Source organism: Solanum tuberosum, unplaced genomic scaffold, assembly GCF_000226075.1.
Source record: "Solanum tuberosum cultivar DM 1-3 516 R44 unplaced genomic scaffold, SolTub_3.0 scf00531, whole genome shotgun sequence".
Lineage (NCBI taxonomy): Eukaryota > Viridiplantae > Streptophyta > Magnoliopsida > Solanales > Solanaceae > Solanum > Solanum tuberosum.
Genome location: NW_006239449.1, coordinates 34,092 through 58,539, shown reverse-complemented (window position 1 = coordinate 58,539; position 24,448 = coordinate 34,092). Strand labels below are relative to the sequence as shown.

The 24,448-nt window shown below is 34.4% G+C and overlaps 4 protein-coding genes and 1 long non-coding RNA gene across 5 annotated transcripts in view; 3 read left to right on the top strand and 2 right to left on the bottom strand.

Annotated features, from left to right (window-relative positions):
* The first annotated feature begins 1,056 nt into the window (after nucleotides 1-1,056).
* Nucleotides 1,057-6,945, top strand: LOC102583709 (glucan endo-1,3-beta-D-glucosidase-like). Its single transcript, NM_001288281.1, is given in 6 exon segments — nucleotides 1,057-1,126; nucleotides 1,423-1,797; nucleotides 2,881-3,170; nucleotides 5,341-5,664; nucleotides 6,210-6,525; nucleotides 6,908-6,945. Coding segments are annotated over 6 exon segments (1,413 nt in total).
* A 1,192-nt stretch (nucleotides 6,946-8,137) lies between these two features.
* Nucleotides 8,138-9,634, bottom strand: LOC107058499 (uncharacterized). Its single transcript, XR_001472094.1, has 2 exons — nucleotides 9,310-9,634; nucleotides 8,138-8,307 (listed from the first exon to the last, which is right to left on the bottom strand). It is a non-coding gene; the product is annotated as an uncharacterized lncRNA (long non-coding RNA).
* A 1,414-nt stretch (nucleotides 9,635-11,048) lies between these two features.
* GB2 (G protein beta subunit 2) lies at nucleotides 11,049-17,907 on the top strand. Its single transcript, NM_001287957.1, is given in 6 exon segments — nucleotides 11,049-11,249; nucleotides 11,338-11,432; nucleotides 15,005-15,429; nucleotides 15,551-15,908; nucleotides 16,180-16,293; nucleotides 17,562-17,907. Coding segments are annotated over 6 exon segments (1,134 nt in total). The 5' UTR covers nucleotides 11,049-11,143; the 3' UTR covers nucleotides 17,598-17,907.
* Nucleotides 17,908-18,536: 629 nt separating this feature from the next.
* LOC107058496 (uncharacterized) lies at nucleotides 18,537-19,382 on the top strand. Its single transcript, XM_015304285.1, has one exon. It carries the CDS (start codon nucleotides 18,537-18,539, stop codon nucleotides 19,380-19,382), a length of 846 nt encoding a protein of 281 aa, XP_015159771.1.
* Nucleotides 19,383-19,661: 279 nt separating this feature from the next.
* LOC102583052 (coatomer subunit gamma) overlaps nucleotides 19,662-24,448 on the bottom strand; it is a 9,844-nt gene continuing 5,057 nt past the window's right edge. Inside the window, exons 10-18 of the mRNA XM_006365031.2 lie at nucleotides 24,185-24,356; nucleotides 23,902-24,057; nucleotides 23,770-23,820; nucleotides 22,952-23,092; nucleotides 22,678-22,875; nucleotides 21,659-21,790; nucleotides 21,403-21,576; nucleotides 20,345-20,584; nucleotides 19,662-20,160 (exon numbers count right to left, since the gene is read on the bottom strand). Of these exons, the coding sequence (XP_006365093.1) occupies nucleotides 19,966-20,160; nucleotides 20,345-20,584; nucleotides 21,403-21,576; nucleotides 21,659-21,790; nucleotides 22,678-22,875; nucleotides 22,952-23,092; nucleotides 23,770-23,820; nucleotides 23,902-24,057; nucleotides 24,185-24,356 (1,459 nt within the window). The 3' untranslated portion in view covers nucleotides 19,662-19,965. The remainder of the gene's footprint in view (nucleotides 20,161-20,344; nucleotides 20,585-21,402; nucleotides 21,577-21,658; nucleotides 21,791-22,677; nucleotides 22,876-22,951; nucleotides 23,093-23,769; nucleotides 23,821-23,901; nucleotides 24,058-24,184; nucleotides 24,357-24,448) is intronic.

Here is a 24,448-nt window from a genome sequence, read left to right as displayed (position 1 = left end):
AAAAACATCCCCCCCCCCCCAACCCACACACACACCTTCTTATACTTTGTTCTTTACTATGTATAAGAAGTAACATATTAATGTAATCTCACTAAGTGAAGTCTAAAAAAAAAAAATATACCCAAATTTTATCTTTATCTTAAAAATAAAGAATTTATTTCTAGCAAATCCTCGGCTTAAGAAAAGAAAAGCTTATCTTTATGTAATCCACTTAAATTCTTTAATGATGGCTGGTGTGATTTAGGTCAATATCTTTGTACAGATAATATATTTATTCACCATTATATAACCTATTAGTGTGATTTATATCTAGTTTGCCACTTCCCAAACAAAATCGTATATATATACGGTTCGTATCTAAAGTATAGCAATTGCAAATTTCCAAAGTATCCACTGTATAACTTTGAACTTTTATTTATCGATTATTTTCTTAAAATTTAAAATTATATATTAATTAATATGAATATCGTAATAAAAATATTTATATCAATTATTATTTATGCATATAAAATTTAAAATGAACTGATAAAAATAAACGGAATGAAGATAAAACTTGACTAAGAAGGTGTATACAAGTCCATCTTACAAAGACCAAGACATTAAAAACGAAACCGCACTGAAACTGTCTTGTACTCTACTGAACTACGCACACACACATTGTGTCCACACCTTCATTCCCTCAAACCTCACTTGTTAAATCTACTCCACTTGACAATTATTATTTATGCATATAGAATTTAAAATGAACTGATAAAAATAAACAGAATGAAGATAAAACTTGACTAAGGAGGTGTATATAAGTCCACCTTACAAAGACCAAGACATTAAAAACGAAACCGCACCGAAACTGTGTCTTGTACTCTACTGAACTACGCACACACACATTGTGTCCACACCTTCATTCCCTCAAACCTCACTTGTTAAACCTACTCCACTTTCTTCACACTGGACCCCACTCCACCCATCATAAATATATATATATATATTCATTTTACCGTTAAATTCCTCCTCCTCCTCCTCCTCCTTCTTCTTCCTCTTCACATAGAAACTTCATCAATGGCTCCACAAAAACTCTCCAGTTTCTTCCTTATCTTCCTTGTTTTATTGCAATCCCTTTCTTCTGCAGGTAATTAACTTCCACTTTCTCTGATTAAGACGCGAATTGACTTTTTTGTTAAATCGAATTTATACTTTGCTTTCTGGAAGAAAAAGCCTGACTGCTTTTCAGCTCGATAACTTTTTTTGTTCAGTCGGTGCAATTGTCTAATGGTGTTAGACAACACTTGTGTTCAAATTTGACAGCGCAGAGAGATTTTATTATAAATAAAACTAATTGTCTTTATCTGAAAATGACTTGTATGATTAAACAAGTTTCAACGTGATTTTTTTTTTTTTTTTATACTAATTCGTCTTGTAATTCAGATTCGCAGGCTTTTATCGGTGTAAACTACGGCCAAGTTGCCGACAACCTCCCGCCGCCGGCGGAGACGGTGAAACTCATTCAATCGACGAGCATTCAGAAGGTGAGGTTGTACGGAGCGGATCCGGCTATCATAAAAGCGTTGGCGAATACCGGGATCGGGATTGTGATTGGTGCTTCCAACGGAGATATCCCGGCGCTTGCCGCCGATCCAAATTTCGCCGGACAATGGGTTAATAACAATATTTTGGCGTACTATCCGGCGAGTAAAATAATTGTGGTGAATGTGGGTAACGAAGTCGTGACCTCAGGAGATCAGAACCTTATTCCCAAACTATTGCCCGCCATGCAAAATGTCCAAAACGCCCTCAACGCTGGTAGGTGGTTGTTGATCAATGTCTTTCAGATTTTGACTTATGTTTCTTACGCGGAATTTAGAAGTCAAGTATCTAAGTTTTTTAATCAAATTTGACATAGATTTCTTAAATTGTTTAAATAAAAGAATCATATCTTTTGAAATTTATAATCTAAAATAAACCGTAAATATTTATACAGTTATAAATTATTTTATTAAAAGTAAATGATTAGTTTTAAATTAAGTTATTTGTAAATTATAGAAATGCGCCATTTTTGGTTGGGACAGGGTGAGCACATACTAAGAATCAGTGTTTTAAAAGGCGGGGCGTGAGGCGAGGCGTAAGTCCCATTAATCTATGGAGCGTAGTCTCATTTATATTCAATTTTATAGTTTTATTAGTAATAAAATAAGCAAAAGTAAACCTTTCAATGATTTATGATTTTTATTTGAGATAAGCATTAACAATCAATAATGAAGAAAAAAAGTATTATAATTATTATTTGAGAAATATCATTACACCAATAATAAAAATATGATTTAAAGCAAAAAAAGTTCAAAAAAAATAAATTAAAAACATCCGGACGTACATTTTTACGCCAGGACTTCTGTTTTTATGCTCGGGGCTTACGCCTCAAATTTTAGGACTTACGCCTTATGAATTTACGTCTTTAATTTATGCTCCGGAGCGTTTTTGGTACGCTCCGCCCCAAGACTCGCTCCAGAAACGTTTTTGAAAACACGGCTAGGAACAGTATAAGTTACACCATCCATTATTCGTATATTTACTCTATTTCATTTTAACATGTTTAATTGCAACAGAGGAAGTACATACTAGGCATATCTTTAGAAGTTGTAGTCTCAAACACATTGCAACATTTCTATGACGATAAGAAACTGAAAAAATGAGAGAGCATCATAGAAAATGAATATAAGAGTTTGATAAAATCATTATTAAAAAGATATTTGATTTGTTAAAGTTGATAGTGGATCTACGTACGATTGAATGGAGTAAATTATCTGTGTGTACTATTTATTTATTTGTGTAAAGTTCAAAAATCTTTGCACGTGGTACTTTTTAACCGAAATGGTGCTGCCAACGCAGCTTCCCTTGGTGGTAGAATCAAGGTATCAACGGTACACGCCATGTCCATTTTGTCCCAGTCCGACCCGCCTTCTTCCGGGTTATTCAGTCCAGTATTTGGGGACTCACTGAAAGCTCTGCTGCAATTTCACAAGGAAAATGGTTCGCCTTTGATGATCAATCCATACCCATTCTTTGCATATCAGAGTGATCCTAGACCTGAAACCTTGGCATTCTGTCTCTTCCAACCAAATGCTGGCCGGGTCGATTCAGGCAACGGTATCAAATACATGAATATGTTTGACGCACAGGTTAGTAATTCACTTTTTACGTAGTTTCTAAATATATCTTGTAGTAGCTATTATGAAAAATTAAGATGCTGTAGGAATTTTCCCCGTGTAGTTAACTAATTTTGTTTACTGCAACAAACTGACACATTCTTTCAAGAGCATGTGCAGAAAAGCTAGTGGTAGTATAAGAAAATATTTCAACTCTATATTCTCATACTCCCTCCGTCCCTTTTTAGTTGTCCACTTTAGAAATGGCACACAGATTAAGGCAACAATGATTAGCACAGTGAAGTTACAATTTTACCCTTATGACAATACTACTCCCTCCGTCCCTTTTTAGTTGTCCACTTTAGAAATGGCACACAGATTAAGGCAACAATGATTAGCACAGTGAAGTTACAATTTTACCCTTATGACAACTTTTCACTTCAAAATTACAACCACTTATTTGAATTCAAGTGAAATAAATTGGAGGGAAACAACATACACTTTTACAATTTTCAAGAAGTGTAAATAAGGGTATAATAGGAAAAAATTTGTTGTCCTTTCTTGATTTGTCAAAATGGACAACTAAATAGGGACAACCAAAAAAGGAAATATGGACAAGTAAATAGGGACGGAGGGAGTACTTTCTTACTGTAAGAACATTTTACTGATTGGCTCCTTTTCCCCCCTGTAGTAGTAATGAATAGTATGTAATTTAATACTCCCTCCGTCCCTTTTTAGTTGTCCACTTTAGAAATGACACACAGATTAAGGCAACAATGATTAGCACAGTGAAGTTACAATTTTACCCTTATGACAACTTTTCATTTCAAAATTACAACCACTTATTTGAATTCAAGTGAAATAAATTGGAGGGAAACAACATACACTTTTACAATTTTCAAGAAGTGTAAATAAGGGTATAATAGGAAAAAATTTGTTGTCCTTTCTTGATTTGTCAAAATGGACAACTAAATAAGGACAACCAAAAAAGGAAATATGGACAAGTAAATAGGGACGGAGGGAGTACTAATTGGCAAGACAATAATAATTAATAATTGGCCAACTATCCATAATCACTACTCAGTGACCTCTATTTCTTGGCCTTTTTTTGTGCAATTTGATGGGACCTAAAAAGCATCTAGTACTCTGGATCTTGACTCTTGCGTGGTAATGACAGCCTGTTTTTCATTAAAAAATAGTAATTGGACAAGGTTCTGATTCTCAAATGTTATACTTCCTTCGTTTCACAAAGAATGATCTTTTTTCCTTTTTAGTCAGTTTCAAAAAGAATGACCTCTTTCCTTTTTTGGTGACATTTTACTTTTTGCTTTCCACGTGGCATGTTTAAGACCACAAGATTAAGGGCAATTTTGTACATTTGACATAACTTTAATTTAGGACCACAAGATTCAAAAGTCTTCTTTATTTACTTAAACTCCGTGTCAAGTCAAACCAGGTCATTCTTTGTGAAACGGAGGGAGTAGTACAATATTTAATGGGAAACTTGACTCTTACATATGAAAGGATAACAACTTGATAAGCAAAATTATTGCTGATTTCGTTGGAATCTGTTTGGACATATGTAAACAGTGAATTCAAACTGAAAAATAGTTCTGCAAAGTTTGGTGTGCAGGGCCCAGTAGAATGCTATACTTTCAAAAGAATATATACCATCAAAATTTTGTAAATGGAAGTACACATTAGAAAAAGTAGTGCACATGTTTTGTTTTGAAAAATCATAAATGGCACCATATTGTTTTGATATTTTCATGGTGTCCAAGTTAGAGATAGATTAGGATTTATAACCAATGAGTTTGGAATGGAGTAACTGGACACATTGAAAGCTTTTTTTAATGCATCCATTGAGAGTATATATATTCAAGAGGAAGATATTTGGTAGGCAGCGCTATGCCAAAATGAGACTTCCAGGAGGCGTGAATCCGAATTCGTGGGGTCCAAAAGCGGGTAACGAACAAAGCAAATATATATATATATATATATATATTAATCGAGACGAATATAGTTGGTCTATTCCACTGTTCCCTGATATCATAACCGCTCTAGAACCATTATCAATAGATTCTCCTTTTACTTGCTGACTAAATCAACTGCTCTAATTCTGTAACGCTTCTATTCCCAATTTCAATAAATTGTCCTTAATTAGTTGCTCAGGTTGATGTGAGAAAATTTTGTGTGCCTGCAGGTTGACGCCGTACGTTCAGCCCTGAATGCGTGGGGATTTAAGGAAATTCAAATTGTGGTTGCAGAGACAGGGTGGCCATACAAGGGAGATCCAAATGAAGTAGGCCCAAGTATGGATAATGCAAAAGCTTATAACGGTAACTTGATAAACCACTTGAGGTCTATGGTTGGCACTCCATTGATGCCTGGAATATCAGTCGATACCTATATCTTTGCTCTCTATGACGAGGATTTGAAGCCTGGGCCTGGCTCGGAACGCTCCTTTGGACTTTTCAAGCCTGATCTTTCCACGACTTATGATGCTGGCCTCTCAAAAAATTCCCAGGTGAGAACAATAATTTGCCATCCAACAAGTTTCGAAAACATGTTTGAACCAAAAACAGAAAATAAGTTCCAAGGACATAAATAAAATATATGTTTTCAATCAAATGATAATAGATTTTAGGTTTCAAGAGCCATATAGGTAATATCTGTAGTACTTCCTTCGATCACAAATATTAGTCGTTTTGGCAAATTGTATATGTCCCAAATATTTTAACATTTTGAAAGGCAAGGAGCATTTGTTACTTCCTTATTTTTCAAATTGATCCTTGCTAGTCCAACTAGTGGAATATTATGATACGATTAGGAGAGATAAATAATAGTTTAGAAAATTACTCTTACCATTGAAGGCTATTCTAATGTCTTTCTTAACAAGCGTGCAAAAATCTTCAGAGACGAATAATACAGACAGAAGGTAGCATATGTACCGCTGCATTAGAATAAGATGCAGGGGATAGAGAAAGTACATTAGGATTGAAGGCCAGTACTCAATAATCAACTCATGCTGAAGATCCTTATTATGTTTGTTCGTTTTGTGTCTTTTGTTAGACTCCTACAGCTCCAGTGACCCCTGCTCCAGCAACACCGACAACTCCAGTTACACCAGCACCAAAGCCAACAGGATCAGCTACTTGGTGCTTGCCAAAGCCAGGAATTCCTGATTCTGAATTACAGTCAAACCTCGACTACGCCTGTAGCATGGGTATTGACTGTAGCCCTATTCAAGAAGGCGGTCCATGCTTTGAACCAAATACTGTTGCATCGCATGCTGCTTATGCTATGAATGTTCTTTATCAAACTGCTGGAAGGAATCCCTGGAACTGTGATTTCTCTCAGACCGCTTCCCTCACCTCAACAAATCCTAGTAAGTTTCTTCTCATCTTGCACCAACACTTCTCCACAATACCATTTGAGTACTTGATTGAATATGTTGCCTCTTGTTTGATTACTGGAGTTATAAAAAAACATCATTTGCTTGCATTTTAGTTTTCATATTAGTAAAATATTGGTATAATTTATACTGAAATCTTGCTATGATTTTATTCCACATCCAATGTGGTATAATAATTCAATGACAAAAGTGTTCTTCCAAATTAGATACAAATGTCAATCCAAATTTCAAACTGTTAATAACTAGTTAAACACGTGTTTTGCAAGGCTGTAGCTTTCATATTTGGTACTTGATTAATTGGCCCTGTCTTTTTGTCAACAAATAACATCTTTTTTTTCCTCTTTCTTTTTCTTAGGTTACAATGGCTGTACTTATCCTGGTGGCAACTTATAACGCAGAGCATCTAATTTAGTATCTAAATATATTTTATTATATGATGGAGTAGTTTATGTAACTATATAAATTGGTCGATAAATAATCGCATTCACCCCTTTTTTTCTTTTGCTAAAATGATCAGGATTGTCTTTAAAGAAGAACTAAATTTGAAGTGTATAGTTCCTTAGTACTATCATTTTCTTTCCAAACAACAAGTCAACAACATATCCTGAGTAATCCCGGGGGATTGAAGAGAGTGGTGTGTAGACAGATCACTATTTTTGTTGGAAATAAATTTGACATAGTTTATTTTTGTTTATCAGTTTCAGTTTGTTGGATAAATTTGATACTACTCTTTAATGTTATATTCTATTAACCAAATTAAAACTTGTAATCGTGATCCATGAAATTGATTTTTCAGACTCCAGCAATAAAGTGAAAATTTAAAAGAAAACGAAGTAAGTCAAAACTTAATGGGGTTTTACTCTAAAACAATAGTCTTGCTATTTGCTTGAAAATCATATATATATATAAAAGAGAACCTTAGCCCGTCTACGCCACAACAAACCAGAATTCACTTTTAATTTAATTATTTTCAAAATTAGCCTTCCCCTTTCATGAAAAGTTGTGACATTTATGAAAAATTGTGATTTTAATGAAGAGTTGCGAATTTTATGAAAAGTTGCGACATTAATGAAGAGTTGCGACTTTTATGAAAAATTGTGACTTTTTCAAATAGATGTAACCTTTCCGATAAGGCATAATAAACATTTGTTCACACTACCATTTGTTGTCTATAAATAGAGAGATTTCCTCTCATTTTAAATCAACGAAAATTCTGAACCTCCTCCTCCTCTTTTTCTTCTTCTTCTTCACAATTAAATATTTGTGTACTTTACTCATGTTGAGTGGCTCAGTGACGCCATTGCTTATGTTACAGATCCTGATACGTATTTTTACGGTCATTAATTTATGCTTAGGTTTTAAGTACTATTTTATATATTTTGTGATATTAAATATCCGCACGAAGCGGGTAATTTTACTAGTAATTATATATATACTAGATGTCCAATGCCCGTGCTGCGCACGGACCCAACATGTGATTTGGAGTACTTTTTACATGTTTGGATCAAAATTATAAATTTGCGGATCATGATTAAGTTTGCAATCAGACATAATCAAACTAAAATGTAAATTTCGTAAAGGAACATTGAAAAGGAACTTAATTAAACAGAGATTCTCATTAAACATCTATACTCCCTAAGTTGTACAAACTTCATTAGATGAAGAAGTCAAAATCTTGTAGACGTGCCTGTCCACCCACAAATGGCCTTACACAATTTCATCCATCCAAATGTCTCCTCATCATTTGGCATTTACCTATTTGCAACAAAATATAGTACGTAATAGCCTTGAGTGCATATAGTTGTGTAAATGGTTGGGAAAATATCTTTGAATAAACTTTTAGTGAAACCAACAAGTTCGAATATAATTGCAAGTAGATTTTCCCAAATATTTCCACCACTACTACATATTTGATGCTACAACTTTAATAAGCTCAAGCTCAATCTGTGCATTTGTACCAACGACAAATAGATTTCTAAACGGTCATTAAAGTTCTCAGCAAATTACTCGCTTTTTCTTAATTGGAATCAAATTATTCAGTTAATACATAGGCCATAGCCATGAAAATCACATTCATATAACAGAAGGACAAAAATCTTTTTAGTTATTAGTTATAACTGACATGAAGATTACCTATTAACCATGAAAGCAAGTCCATTCCTTGTTAGTTGATAATAATGTTCAAATGGTTCAAGTAAAAAGGAACATTTTAAAATAAATATTCATAATCCCAAAATTCCAACGAAATTTTTCCACACCCTCAAATGATCAAAGAGTAAAAATGAAATGAATTAGCTTAAAACTCTGTAAGAACAAAGAGAAAATATAATAATATTCCTACCTTGGTTAGAGGCATAAATAAAGCAATTGTAAGAAATGAAAATAAATCGAAGGTTAAATCCAGAGTTCAGTTTATTTCTAGCCCATTTTTTTTTTCTTTATTGAAGCAAAATTTCGAAACAATGCATGTTCATTTGACTGAATAAGACACTATGAGAACAAAGTGTTAACAGCTAGGAAAATTATGAATCGAAATGAAAGCAAGAATAAAGTGGAGACTCATGCTAATCATCAGTTAGCTAGTATATAATTAGTATAAACTATCGAAAGTCTCAGAAGATCTAATAAATTATATATTGAGAAAATAAATCTGCAATTCTATAACTTTCAACAACAATTGAAACAAAATTAAAGCAAATATGACAAAATACTCACATGCAAGAACATTAAATATCCAATTTCATACAAAATACTCACATGGATATCTGCTTTTCTTCACTATGCCAAAATCGTTGAGTGAAACTCAAATTAAACCTCGGCCTAAAATCTGATTTTTAAAAAAAACACTCAATTTTCTGTATATAACTCCAAGTAGATTTGAGTTCTTAGATTAAAAGGAAACTAATAAGAATGTTGGAATTGTGAGTGGTCTTCTATGGCTTGTATTGTGTTGTGCAGTGGAGAAGATAGACACAGTAGTGACAGAGAGGCAAAAGGATAGCTGATGCAGGTTATTGAGAACAATAGAAATGACACGTAGCATAAAAGAGTATTACAAAAATATCCCTAATTTGAATTTTATTGTCAACTAACAGACATGTTGATACTCACTCTTCTAATAGTAGTTAATAAAGGTATCAGACATGAATTTTTGTAGTTGCCAAATCTCACAAACCAACCATAATATAAAACGAATAAATTTGCATACATTCATCAAATCTAGGGTAATAAATTCACTTGCCGTGTTTAACACAGAAATCACACAATAATTAACGGTTGGGGATGGAACTGGATTTACTTGGGGAGAAGCAATCAATGTTAAAAGTGTAGACAAGTTGACTCAATCTAAGGTCACAAAAGTAATAGTTTTAAAAATAAAAATAAAATCAAATATTTTAGGACAAAGCCCCTTCTTTACTTTAAAATATATTTGACTTTGAATATTTAGGTATGAAATGATTGATAGTCTATTTAATGGTGAAAATAGAAATTGTTACCTACCGTAAATTAAATTATGTGAAAAGCTAATTATTCTAAAGGTATAACATTTTCTAAATTATACTTGAAGATAAGATTTGAGAAATCACTTTTTTTGAGATTTTTTTCATACGTATCAATAGTGAGACAAGTAATGAAATTTTTCCCCTAGATTAACGACTTACTATAAGTTTATTTTGATAGAAAATGCAAAAGAAAACTTATAATTGATGTTATTGAAGTCGTTATGGACTTCACTAGAACACCTCATACTTCGTGGACACAATCTCATATGCATTCGTTCAACAAATTAAAAGTAAGTAATAAATTTACTTTCCATGTTTAACATAGAGAAATAGTACGATCAGAGTAGATAAAAATTTATCTAGAGACAAGCGGTTAATGTCCTAGCTTATGTCGACTAAAGCGATTATTGTGAAGCTAAAAAAGTTGAATGCTTCCAAATAAAATAATTTTTTCACGTTAAAATTAAAAAGTTATTAACATTCTATTTAATGATAAAAGTTAAAACTATTCTGTGATGTCAGAAACTTATGCAAATCATAAACATGTGATATGCTAACTAGTCAAAACATATGACATTTGAATTTACTTTTGCTCAAAGATAAAAGGGAAACCTTACACACCACCATATGTTGTGGTGGTGCGGATGAAGCTATATTTATTTTAATTAGAAATTTGAAGTTCAAATTATGAATACGAGAAATTCTTAATAAAAATGACTTTCCCTGAATGAAATCCTTACACACGAAAAATTGGCACAACAGGACGGAAAACAAAAATTTTCCCATGGGTCGACAAATTAACATAAATAGTACTCGTAGCTCTCTTTTGGGCCGGAAGCCCAAAGAGGAATGAAGTCATTGTAGACCCCACTAGCACACGTCATGCACAGCGGTGGGCCCGGCGGCTATCAGGCAAACAACTCTCTGTAAAAGGCTGAAACCACCCTCACACCACCACCAACTTCCGTGACTCGCCGCTGTCTCAGCCAGACTCTTTCTCTTTTTCTTTCTTCTTCAGAAACCCTAATTCAAAAGCCAAAAAAAATCTTGCGATTTTGTGAAAATCATGTTTCAATTTCCTTAAAGAAATGTCAGTTGCGGAGCTGAAAGAGCGGCACATGGCCGCTACACAGACTGTAAATGATCTCCGTGAAAAACTTAAGCAGAAGCGTCTCCAATTACTCGACACAGATGGTTAGTTCTTTCTACTTCTTTCTTATTTGAAGCTGTTTCCGTAATTACTCAGAGATCTTGATTTTTTTTTGGTTTTCTTTTTTTGCAGTTTCTGGGTATGCAAAGACGCAAGGTAAAACTCCGGTAACGTTCGGCCCAACAGATCTAGTTTGTTGTAGGATCCTGCAAGGACACACTGGAAAGGTAAGATACTTTCTCCATTTTTGTGAATTTTAGATTCAAATTTATACAACGAAATTCATGCTTTCTTTCTTACAATTTATATGTATATAACACCTATCCTTTTTATCTGGGACATACGAATTGTTTGTTTGATCCATTACTTTCACGACTTAAATTTTAATTATATTCTAATTCTTGAATCTTGATGAAAATTAACTCAAATTCGTTTAATTATATTCTAATTCTTGAATCTTGATGAACATTTAAAAAGAATTCTTGAATCTTAATGTGATTTTTTGTTTATGAAACTAACTTTTTCTATTAATATTTTCTGTGTATTAATGAAATAAACAAGCTAGATTAACATCTTGAGCTGTGCAGTCAATCAAACACCGTCATAATGAGCTCAGGACGAGAATTTGAGACCGTGGATTTTTGTCTTTTTGGTCTGGTCCTGTTAGCACGTTTAACTGTTAATGATGCAGTAAAGGGAGTACATTTTGAAAGTCTTACTGCTATCGTAGGACCCCCTAACATGTACGAAGCTAGCACAAACATTTTTTGAACTGTGCATGAATTTAGTGTAAGGGCTGAGCAAGTTTATGTTTAAACCACTCTATTCTTCAATGTTGTGGTTGTTATGTGAGGATTAATTGTCGCCTCTTTTCTTTCTTTAGTCTGCTTTACTGCCTTTTCACATTCCCCTTCAGTAGATGAATAATTGCTGGGTGCACGAGTTAATTGGTTCTTGAAGTAAAATCAACAACCATTCTATGATTGGAAATGACAAAACCTAGTACATTGTGAGTATAGTTACTTGACAAGGTGTCAATTGAATTTTGTTCTCGAAGTCAAAACATAACATGGTGACAAAAAAATTCTTAGAAATAATAAACTACAAGGTAAAAGTGGAGGCACAGAGCAGTAGAAGAAGATCAAAACAACAAGAGCAGATTTGGTTAGTTAGTCCTTGACAAGGGTCTAACACAGTTGATTGTAATCTATTTTTTTCAACCTGAATGATACATTATACTCCCTCCGTTTCAATTTTTTTGTCGAGTTTTGACTTGACACGTAGTTTAAGAAGTATAGAAGGCTTTTGAATCTTGCGGTCTTAAACTAAAGATAGCTAGAATATGCAAAAATGTCATTTTAATTTTGTGGTCTGAAACATGTCATGTGGAAAGTTAGTTAGAAAGAGGCTACAAATCCTTTTTTTTGTGAGCTTAACTGATCTATCCTTGTAAAGCTTGCATCTTCTTGATGCCTTGAAATGAATCTACTTACTTCATCAAAAAAAAAAAGTTAGAATGAAAGAGTTGTCAAAAAAGGCAAGAGATATTATTTTTTAAATGGACTACAAAGGAAAGTAAGATAAACAAATTGAAACAGAGGGATTACTTGTATGGAAGGATATTGCTTGGTCACTAATATGTGCCACCTAAAAACTTGGACACTAGGAAAGCAAGATAACTATCATATCAAGCTAACATCTAACTAGCTGTTAGCCAGTGTTTTGGAAATCGATAAGTTAAAAAAAAGCAACGACTGCTCGCTTCACTGAAGCATGAAGTGAAGGCATGCTTTTTTCAACTAAAGCGCAATTTAATACAGTACAAAATTAGAAAATATTAAATTCGCATAGATAAATGACCAAGAACTCAATAGAAGTACATGTTAAGCAAATCTTCCATTTCTGAAATTAAAAATTAATTAATAGATACTAAAACTGGATAGTCAATAATCCTCATAACATACTTAAACTAGATAGTCAGTTACCTTTATCTCAAAAAATAATCCTCATAACATGTTAAGCAAATTCTTAACCAAATTCATGCAACCCTAGACGAAAATGATAGTTATCTTCTTGAAGCCAATTCTTAACCGAATTCATGAAACCGTAGACAAATTCTTAACCAAATTCTTGAAGAAGAATTTGGTTAAGAATTTGTCTAGACGAAAATGTTATACTCTTCCTATTCTTCTTCTAGAATTCCAAAAAGGAGTAGAGTAGAAGAGAAAATTGGAGAAAATATGGCTTTAGAGGTCTTAGAAGGAAGAAGGAATAATGTAATGCCTCAACCAGTGTGTTATGGAGAAGGCATCATTAACACCATTCAGGTTTTCCATTCCAATCAAACTTTCGAGAAGAGTTTTAATGCAACTTTCATTGCCTTGATTCCTAAGAAACCAGGAGCCTCTAGTTGCACATCAAGCAGTTCTGACTCAGGACAACCTTATGAAAAGGGGAAGGCAGTTATGCTCCAGATGTTTTTTTTGTGAAGCTGAAACAGAGACAGTAAACCATCTTTTTTTACACTGTAAAGTGACTGAAAAATTATGGCAATGGTTCATTAATCTCAGGGGTATTAGATGGGCCATGCCAAGACATACTGTAGAAGCTCTAGCATGTTGGAATAGGGATGGAAATCAATCAGGACACAAGGAGAGATGGAAGATTGTCCCTGCATGCATCTGGTGGACAATTTGGAAGGAGAGAAATCAGAGATGTTTTGAGAACAAGAGCATTTCCTTCCAAAGTATGAAGATGAACTGTCTAGCAACATTCTACTTTTGGTGTATTCAATCTGTACCTAAGGATATAGGGGACATCACTCTGTTTTTAGATAGTCTATAATGGATATAGGTGATAGATTTGTTTTGGATGTTCCTTCATATTTTTGATGTAACTACTTAGGAGCACACTATTGGTGTACTTCCTTCTGTTTATAATACCAGTTAACTTTCTCAAAAAAAATTGGAGAGGAAGAGTACAACATTTTCGTCTAAGGTTTCATGAAAAATCAAAGAGGAGAGGAGAAGAGATAAGAAAAGAGTAAGGGGCGAAAAGAAGAAGATAAGAACTTACATTGCAACACTAGAATTGGAGGAGAAAAGAGCAGCAAATTCGAGTATCAGCAGCAGGAAGAAGATGTGCAAGTCTCTGTTGCAATGGTTTTAAAACTAGACCTTGAATTAACCCTTATTTCAGTGAAATTTTCCAAAAATCTCGCTTTTTTCGCTTAAGGATGCTTCACGCCTCTGGCATTCTTGCTGAGGCGCACACTTTTCTTTTCTAGCCTTGCTTCAGGCCATAAAGTGCCGTACCCCACGTCTTGCCTCATCTTGGTTCACACTTTAAGCACTGAAGTGAGCTCTTTTAATTTCACTGCTGGAAGCTGTTACGGAAACTACTTGGCTTTTCTGAAGGCAGCTATAAGACTTAGCTATTACAATGTAAAAGATCAAAAATGACAATCCACCGGTGGAGAGACTAAAGCAAGTAATTAAGTAAGCATCATACTCATGAACTACCACAACTGCATAACACCAAGTACCAGTACTCACTAAATGGAGTGAGAATACTTTAGTAATCATACTTGCTCTTTACTTTTGCTTCTTTATGTGCGGATAATATCCTCTAAAAACTTTGTTGATGTATTGATGGAGAGACCATTGCAAGTAAATAAGGAAACATCATATACATTATAATCCATGGCAACTTAGTTGATGTGTGTTGGAGATCATAATATAGGGGTATTACTTTGTAACTGTGAAGTTGTATTACCAAACTTTTAAAAAATATTTTGCAGGTCTATTCACTGGACTGGACTCCTGAAAAAAATCGTATAGTCAGTGCATCCCAAGATGGTAGATTAATAGTGTGGAATGCTCTCACAAGCCAGAAAACCCATGCAATTAAGCTTCCATGTGCTTGGGTTATGACCTGTGCCTTCTCTCCTAGTGGACAGTCTGTTGCTTGTGGCGGCCTTGACAGTGCCTGCTCTATCTTCAACTTAAATTCACCAATCGATAAGGATGGGATCCATCCAGTATCGAGAATGCTTAGTGGGCATAAGGGGTATGTGTCTTCGTGTCAGTATGTTCCGGATGAGGATACTCACCTAATAACTAGTTCTGGTGATCAAACATGTGTACTTTGGGATATAACTACTGGCCTAAGAACTTCTGTGTTTGGAGGTGAGTTTCAATCTGGGCACACTGCAGATGTATTAAGGTAAGTTGTGGTCAATGGGCTATGCAATTATACTCTCTTTGTCCTTAAACTTTGCAGTATGTTTAACGTATCTTCTGCTTGTATATTGGGAAGCAATCTTATTTCTTTTCCATTTATCCAGTGTCTCAATTAGTTCATCTAACCCCAGACTGTTTGTGTCTGGGTCCTGTGACACAACTGCTCGACTGTGGGACACCCGAGTTGCTAGTCGAGCTCAACGAACATTTCATGGACATGAGAGTGATGTTAATACTGTAAAGTTCTTCCCTGACGGTAATAGATTTGGAACTGGTTCAGATGATGGAAGCTGCAGATTATTTGACATTAGGACTGGACACCAGCTGCAAGTATACAACCAACCGCATGGTGACGGTGACATCCCTCATGTGACTTCCATGGCATTTTCTATCTCAGGCCGTCTTCTCTTTGTCGGGTACTCTAATGGTGATTGTTACGTGTGGGACACCCTATTAGCAAAGGTACAACAAAGTTGCATCTTGCTTTTTAACTCATTTCTCCAAAACATTCTTCTATAATTCTAAACATTATCTAGTTTGCAAACATTTTGAGACAATTCTTGATCCAAGCATACTCAATCTCTTCTTTTTTAGTAGGTAACATTTAAATTTATTACTACCATTTTCCTTTCTAGATTGCATTTTCATTTTGATTGTTTTGTACATATTTATGATGTCTTTGTTCTTATCTGATATCAGCCTAATTTCTTGCCTTTGTGCTTTGAATCAATAGGTGGTCCTAAACTTAGGATCAGTTCAAAACTCTCATGAAGGGCGAATAAGTTGTCTGGGACTGTCAGCTGACGGAAGTGCCTTATGTACAGGAAGTTGGGATACAAACCTGAAGGTAAGCTTTACAGTGGTTTTCTTTTCCTAATGAACAAGCATCAAACCAAATTCTAATGAGATGAAGAAATCTAATAAGTTTAGAACCATTGATTACAGAGTTTATGTGCATGAGGAAAGAACTTACACAAATAATGGATGGTAGCTCCTACATTTCCCAAGTTCTTACTTGGATGGGAAACACATATCATAATTTTTAAATACATGATTGAGATTGATTAATTAAAGAAGGTCCTAACCATGGTTAGAGTAATAAATATTTCCATATCTGATTTCTGAACTTTCCTCTCTTTAGCTAAATTCATGTCCTAACATAGCTATTTTCACAGAATATATTTACTTCTGTTATTGCCACTTCATACCAACTGAATTCCTACCCCATGTTTTAAGCTTTTACTATATTTTACTCACAAAATGTATTTGCTTTGAGGTTTTCTTGTTTCTGTTTATATATACATGGTCAATAGCTAGTGTAATAATATTCTGAATTTGTATTCACTTCTTCGTTGAAAACACAAGGTCTTGATATGTTAAATATTGAACCAATCGAATGAATTTGAATTTTAGCAAATTCAAGGCCTTTAATTAGTGATACTAGAAAATTTTCAATATATGAAATATATAGGCAATATAAGGCTTAGAGTTTGGAGGTTAGAAATTTAGAAAACCAGATTTGAGAAAAAGGATAGAAGTTTTAATATATTTATGGGTGAGATATGCATTGAGATTGGCAAATTTTTTTGAAGCAAAAATATATATGGAGTATCTACTATCCAATCATGGTTTAAGTCTTGCTTACAACAACTACTAGCCTATTATATGAATCCCCACTTCTTTGTTTAAGCTCATGATATCCTCATCATCGAACGCATTGACAAAAGTTCAATTCAGCATATAATCTAAACCATAAATTTAAAATGAGACGTCTATCCCCCATCCAAGTGAGAATATGAAGAAATGAAGAAGAGCCGAATCCACAAATAAATAACCCTATTCCACTTCTCATTTTTGGGGCCTCAGTTTTGTGTTTTGGACTAGCCTGCATAGCGGTTAGCCTTGAATATCAAATAATTACTTGAAAGAAAAGAATTACAATCAATTACCGCACAATTGATATTTTCTGTTTCAATAAAAAGAAAAAAACAAGGGATACTCATCTATCTCTCTCTTTTGTTTTCTCCGCAATAGATTTATCTGACTCTTCACAGTTCAGCTTCCTATGTATTCTACCATTAAAACAAGATCTTAATTTCTTTTTTTCTTTGGCAGATTTGGGCTTTTGGAGGACACAGAAGTGTGATCTGAGTTATGAAACACTTCATTCTGTTATTTATCTCAAGTCCCTCTTCATTCTCATTTTCTTTCATGGCCAGCCTGTGGGTTCGTGATTTCTTTTGGCATCTTCATAACCTGTAGATCTCTTTAATTCTAGTTAATATTTCAGTCAGATAAACCAAATTGTTTCCACATGAATCTGACATATATTACTAGACCAGCACCAGTTGTAAAGAATAACCTGTTTGTTGTCAAAATTGTCTGATGGTTTCAGCTGCTTATGTAATTAAAATTCTTTTTTAAAAAAATCTTGAAGAATGAAAACAAGCTTTACTTTTGCCACCATCAAAAAATTGTTGTGATATTGAAATTCTCAGTTGACAGAACATTCCAGGCATAAACTTTTTTCTTTTCCTCAACGTTCCTATTTGTTCTCCTCCAGTTTCATTGTTTCCATTAACAAGATTTTTTTTTTCTTTTTGTAAAAATGTTAATTGTTTTCAGGCTTTCTATCATATTTGAGAATTCTCTGTATATGCAAATTTATGTGCTGGTAATATTGTTAGCTTGTTTGTAATGGCACAAGGGTAAAATTGTTCCTTTCCTTTTACAGGTAAAACTAAGTGCATTTTGGCACTTTTAAGGTGTGACGTAGTTAATGATTTAATTTTCATAGAGGCAAAAATGTTAGGTAATTTTTTCCGATCCGGTCAAGCATTGATAAACAGAGATCAGAGTTATCCATTACATGTGTTGGTTGGATGTAGTAGGTGGTCTGCAAAAATAGTTAGAGTACACACAAGCTTTCCTGAACACTGTGGGTTTGAGAAGAGAAAAAAGAGAATTTTGACTAATAGGCGTTATTTTAATAAGAAAAACTGTCAATTTGGGAGGGAAGAAGTATATTGTCATAACAAACGATGACATATAAATATGTGGAGCCACATGACAAATAGACAATGTAGATAAATGTGGCTAAAAGAAGCTATGTTTCTTTGCTCTTCTATCCCAACTACAAAAAACTTCTTCTTCATCTCTGCCACAAATATCCCATTTTCTTCATCTCCAAATCCTCCTTTCCTCAGATTTCATACTTCTCACCGCGAAAATCTCCGTTATCTAAAATCTCTTGGAATTATCAAGCCTGGTACCAAAACCTATAAAACAAACCCATCCCCAGAATCTCTTTCCCAAATTTTATCCACGGTGAACTTCCTCAATTCCCAAGGTTTCTCCCAGGCTGATATATCCAGAATTGCTCTTGTTTGTGACCATGTATTTACTCCTGAATTTAGTGTTGAATCTGTATTTGATTTCTTCAAGTTTGATTTAGCTGCAACCCCAGAAGAAACTCAAGGTTTAATTCTTCGATGCCCTCAAATTCTTGAATCCAATGTCCAATTCTGTTTGAGACCAACACTGCTTTATCTTAAAGAATTAGACATTGGAAACTTGAACTTGCCAACAAACTTAAATGCTCATCTACTGAATACCCGAGTGGATAAATTGCAAGAAAAAGTTACATTTTTGCAGGGAATTGGGTTATCTTATGAAGAATCAGCCAAGTTTTGTGCTAGATTTCCTGCTATATTTGGTTATAGCATTGAACACAACTTGTGGCCAAAGTATGAGTATTTGGTTGAGGGTATGAAGAAGGATATTGAGGAACTGAAACTGTTCCCTCAGTACTTTGCTTTCAGCCTTAGAAACCGGATTGTTCCTAGACATTTGCATCTCAAGGAAAGAAATGTTGCAATTCCCGTGAAAAGAATGTTGCTGTGGAGTGATCAAAGATTTTATGCTAAATGGAAATGATTTTCTTTATTCTGCTTCATATCTTAAATATAACGTTGTATCTGTATTTTTTTGAAAGTGAGTGCAGTTGTCTAGTGGTGAAAGATTAATTTCATGTAAATATATTTCATCAGGTTGTCACAAATATAATGCATCGTCTTTAAAGTAATCGGTCTTATTTGGTAGTTTATTCATTTTCCAATCCTGACCCCTTCCTTGCACAATTAAAGGTGTGAGAAGAGGGCCAAAGGACGGTGATTCAGACAAACTTCCAATCACACAAAGAATGAACCATCAAAATAGCAAAATTTAGAATGAATACAACAAGCATGGTGTGCCAACTTTGTATCTCGAACCAAGTACATCAGGTAACACTTTGACAATATAATGCAAAATATACGGACTAGAACTATCAACTCTTTCCTTCGAACCAAAAAAAAAAAAAAAGAGAACGAGAAAGTCAAATTTAGTGTTTGAATTACCCCAGCCGACTGACTCATTGAAGAGTACCTCGCAGTTCTGAACTGACCAAATTTACTTGGTAAAAAAAATTAAAATAAATCCACTTTCTATTACAAGTATTGATCTGAACTCATCTACAAAACTAGCCACTTGCAACAATTTCGTGAATTGCATCGCTGACAGATATATCTTCAGACCTAACAGCCAGTTTCATTGCAACCTCTTTTGGCCCACCGACTCCAAATGACAACCGAACTAGAACCTTTACATTGCCAATGTATAAACCAGATAATAAACATGTGTGTGATCTTGAATTGCTTGGGACTACCTCAGTACCCTGGAGAAACATCATAATAGAACAGTTTAGGATACCACATAAAGAGAAATACGCATAGTTGCTCAGAAAAGGTTCGACCCAAATATGAATTGAGTTCTAGCCAAATCTGTAAAGTATGCCCTTGCTTTAAAAGAGTTCTAGCAGAGTGTTTTGAGTTGATTAGAACCATGAATGAAAGACAAACCTCGCAAGGTTGCATGCCAAGAAGGCTGATAACTGCATTTACAGCTTCAGTTAGGCCTTCCATTGGTCCGAGACCATATTCATCTATCTTTTCACAATCTGCTCCCAAACTCTCCCAGGCATTCCTAAAGTTGGACACTCCTACTTTTAGCATATAATCTGCTGAAACAACCTCAAGATCTTCTAGCTGGTACTCGTCTTCGACACCATCATCTTCAGCTTCACCAGTAGATGGATCCACCTAGTGTATCACCAAAAATTAGCATAGCATATCATCACATTGCATAGGAAAGATATCTTAGAAACAATTTGGCAAGATACACGGAGCTACATTTAATAATCAGAACCGTTGAATACTACAGACAGAAAGAAACAATTTGGCAAGATACACGGAGCTACATTTAATAATCAGAACCGTTGAATACTACAGACAGAAAGAAACAATTTGGCAAGATACACGGAGCTACATTTAATAATCAGAACCGTTGAATACTACAGACAGAAAGAAACAATTTGGCAAGATACACGGAGCTACATTTAATAATCAGAACCGTTGAATACTACAGACAGAAAGAAAAAAATCAGCAGTTCTATTTTTTTATCCTTTTGGAGGTTGGGCTGGGAAGGATTGCTAAAAAGTCACTCACTCCTCCTGTTGTTAGTTTGGTTGGGTCTAGAGTTCAATACTCTATCTGAATTATATACTTTAGGAGAAAAGGGTCCAAGAAAACGATGCAGCTATTATTTTGAACAGGCTGAGCTAATGATGCAGCTATTATTATGGAAAGAAGACACCTTAGTCAAGATGCTCCACACAACTTTACATGGCATGCATAGTTGTTAACAAGTGACCACAATTCACAGCTCAAAAATCCATATCCAAACTAAAATATCAGATATAAGTCTCTATTCATAGACTATAGAGAAGATTTTTCAATACATACAAGTTACATGACTACCAGAAAAGCTGAACTACCAGACAGGAAAAGGAAAAAAAGCTAAACATGGTCATCTCTCAAGTCATGACTCCATCCAGATCTGTTCACAAAATAATTATACCTCTTTAACGATGAACCTTAATGTGTTTGAGAATTTCCCAACAGCAGGGACTCCTTCCGGTCTCTCAAAAGCCACAAATGTCTGCCCTGGGGTATCGTATGGAAGGGACTTGAGAGGTTTGGATGCTACTTCAGAAAATTCCTCAGCTTCAGAAGCATCTACTATAACACTGACCTGCAGCAGGCAAATAACACTTCAAAATGATGATCAGGTCAAATTAAAATGCAAGAAACTCCTCCAAAGAAAAGTTCAATACATTCTCCAGCAATTGTTCAGGAATAGTGTTGGTGCAGTTGTACTGGAACACGATATGACTGTCAAAAATGTGCTTGACAACATTAACTGCATATTCTGTTTCAGCTTCTGTTAGCTCCACTGGCGCAGATGACTGGTCATACATGGAAAAAAAATATTAGCTTAAACAAGTACAAAACAAATCACCTTAGAAAATAGGGAAAAGGGTCTGATATACCCCCTCAACTTTGCCATTTAAAGCTGATATACCCCTCGTTATGAAAGCGGCTAATATATACCCCTACTTATATACAAATGGCTCATATATACCCTTTTCCTCTAACGGAAGTGAAAAAAAATTAATTTTAGTTTAATTTTTTAATTATTTATTTTTAAAAAAATATAATCCCATATGGGTATATTTAATCATCCTCAAACATATTTTTTTACTTTTTTTTGTTTCAATGACTAATTTAGATTTATTATTTTGATGGTCAAATTTATTTATGTTTCACTAATATTCTTGTAAAATTTATTATAGACGACCCAATTTTTTTCTTCAAATACAAAAACTAAATTACAATATAGCCAAAAGAAATAGTTTTAAATTATAATATAGCCACAAAAAAATAGTTTTAATTTTTTTTCTTTACACTAAGGAATGGAAAGAAAAAAAATAAGAATAAGAAACTCAAATAATGATAATCAAAGAAGTCAAAAAATAATTTATGTATGAAAAAGATTAAAATATACCATAAACTTTGCTAGAAGAATCATATATACCCCTAAACGATTTTAAAAAAAATTAAAAGTCAAAAATATAAATTTAAAACTAAATTTTTCACTTCCGTTAAATGTAGGGTATGTGTGAGCTCATTTTGTAACGGTAGGGATACATGTGAGCCGTTTGTATAACGGTAAGGGTATATAAATGAGTCACTTTCATAACGAGGGGCATATCAACTCCAAATGGCAAAGTTAAGGGGTATATCAGGCCCTTTTCCCTAGAAAATAAATGATTATGAATATTGATCAACGAACCTTGAAAGGCTTCCCGTAACTGGCAAATTCTGGAATAGAGGACAATAATCTTTCATACGCATCAACAGTGGAAGTGGGGGCCACCGGTGGAGCAGACAAACCAGTTGGCTTTTTACCAGGTGCTTTCTTCTCTGCCAAGGGTTGAGATTTGACTTCCTTAGGTACAGAATGAATATCAAATGCCTCCTCCGAGGGCTCCTGCCACCATTATAGAAAAACATGAGATAACAAATGCAAAAAGAACTAGAGATCATAATAGAGAGAAGCTACATACATAGTTCTTCAAACTGGTTTCCAGATTGGTTAAAGGGACATCGAGTGAACCAAAAAGGAATTCTTTCACCTCTTCATCAGTTTCAACAACTGCACCATCACCACCAAGGGTATTCAAGTAAAGTGTAGCACGGTCACGGACCTGCCAAAAGATTGCAACACTTGTAAACTGAAAAAAGAATATGACACAAGTAGAAACATATATCGCAATCACAGACAGAGGAGCTAACTGAAAAATACTATAAACAAACAAAAACACATATCACAATCAGCAAATACAATAGAGAACTATTCGTTTCAGATGATCTCTCACATATGTAGGTTGCTAAAAACAAGTACATGCAACAGAAACGAAATCTAAGTTACTAGCCATAAAGGAATTTAAAACATAGTTAAACAGTTAAGACAAGGAATACTTTCTTTCTAGTTTACATAGGAATGACCGAATGACAACAAGATATGGGGGAGGGAAAAAAGAAGACAAACTGAAAGGCTCAACCATTTTCGGTTTGTAAAGGGAATTCTTATGAGTAAATGCCAACGAGTTCTGCAAATCCCAACACCATGAATGTTAATCAGGGAAATATGGAATAAATATGGAATCTTTGGCTATTTATTTTCCTTACTCCTTTTTTTTTGGAGTGGAAACAACAATACTTAAGTAAGCACATGATTGCTCATAGTCATATATACAGAGCCCTAAATTTCACAAATCAATGAATGGTTCTCCTGATTAACATGAAAGGAAAAGGATAAAGCAAACATTAACAAAGTAATAAAGAATAAAAATAACCGAAGGCATGAAATCTAAAGACTAACCTCATCATCACTGTCAAACAGACAACGTTTCAACAGCACAAATATGCGAGGCTGCAGCATATTAAAGAAACAGTTTTAAAGTCAAAATGCAGCATTCAGTCATGACACAAACTGAAACCAGAACAATTCTACCTTTAATGAATCAACCAAGGCACCAAATTTCGCTAAGGTGCTCACTGCACTGGCCCGAACCGTTGCATTTTCAAGTATCACCCGATTATATATGTATCGGATGTACTTACTGGGGTCAGAGGTCTTAGGTCCTTCATTTCCAAGAAAGTGTAGTATCTATGGATAGATCGAGGTGAGAAATAAACAAATACAACATCACAGAAACCTAATGAAAACAAAAATTACAATGAAATAATGTGGATAGACAAGAAAACCAAGATTAGCAAGAAAAGAGGAAATTAACCTGAGTAGAAAGATATGTAAATTCACAGTCCTCAATGAATTCACATAGGTGAAGCAATCCACCTTCTTTAGCATCTGGGATATCTCTAATCAGGATCACAATCGAATCAACAATAGCCTTCTTGTACTCAAATCCACCTTCTTCCCTCAAAATATTGCTCAAGAAATTCATCCTATTGTTGTTAAAAACACACACACAAAATCCATGTCAAGTGACTGTTAAAAAGTAACAAAAAAAGATGTATCCCCCCCCCCCCCCCCCCCC

Bases quoted from the DNA above. Each gene is read 5' to 3' on its own strand.
- LOC107058496 (XM_015304285.1), top strand. From the start codon at position 18,537: ATGTGGCTAAAAGAAGCTATGTTTCTTTGCTCTTCTATCCCAACTACA.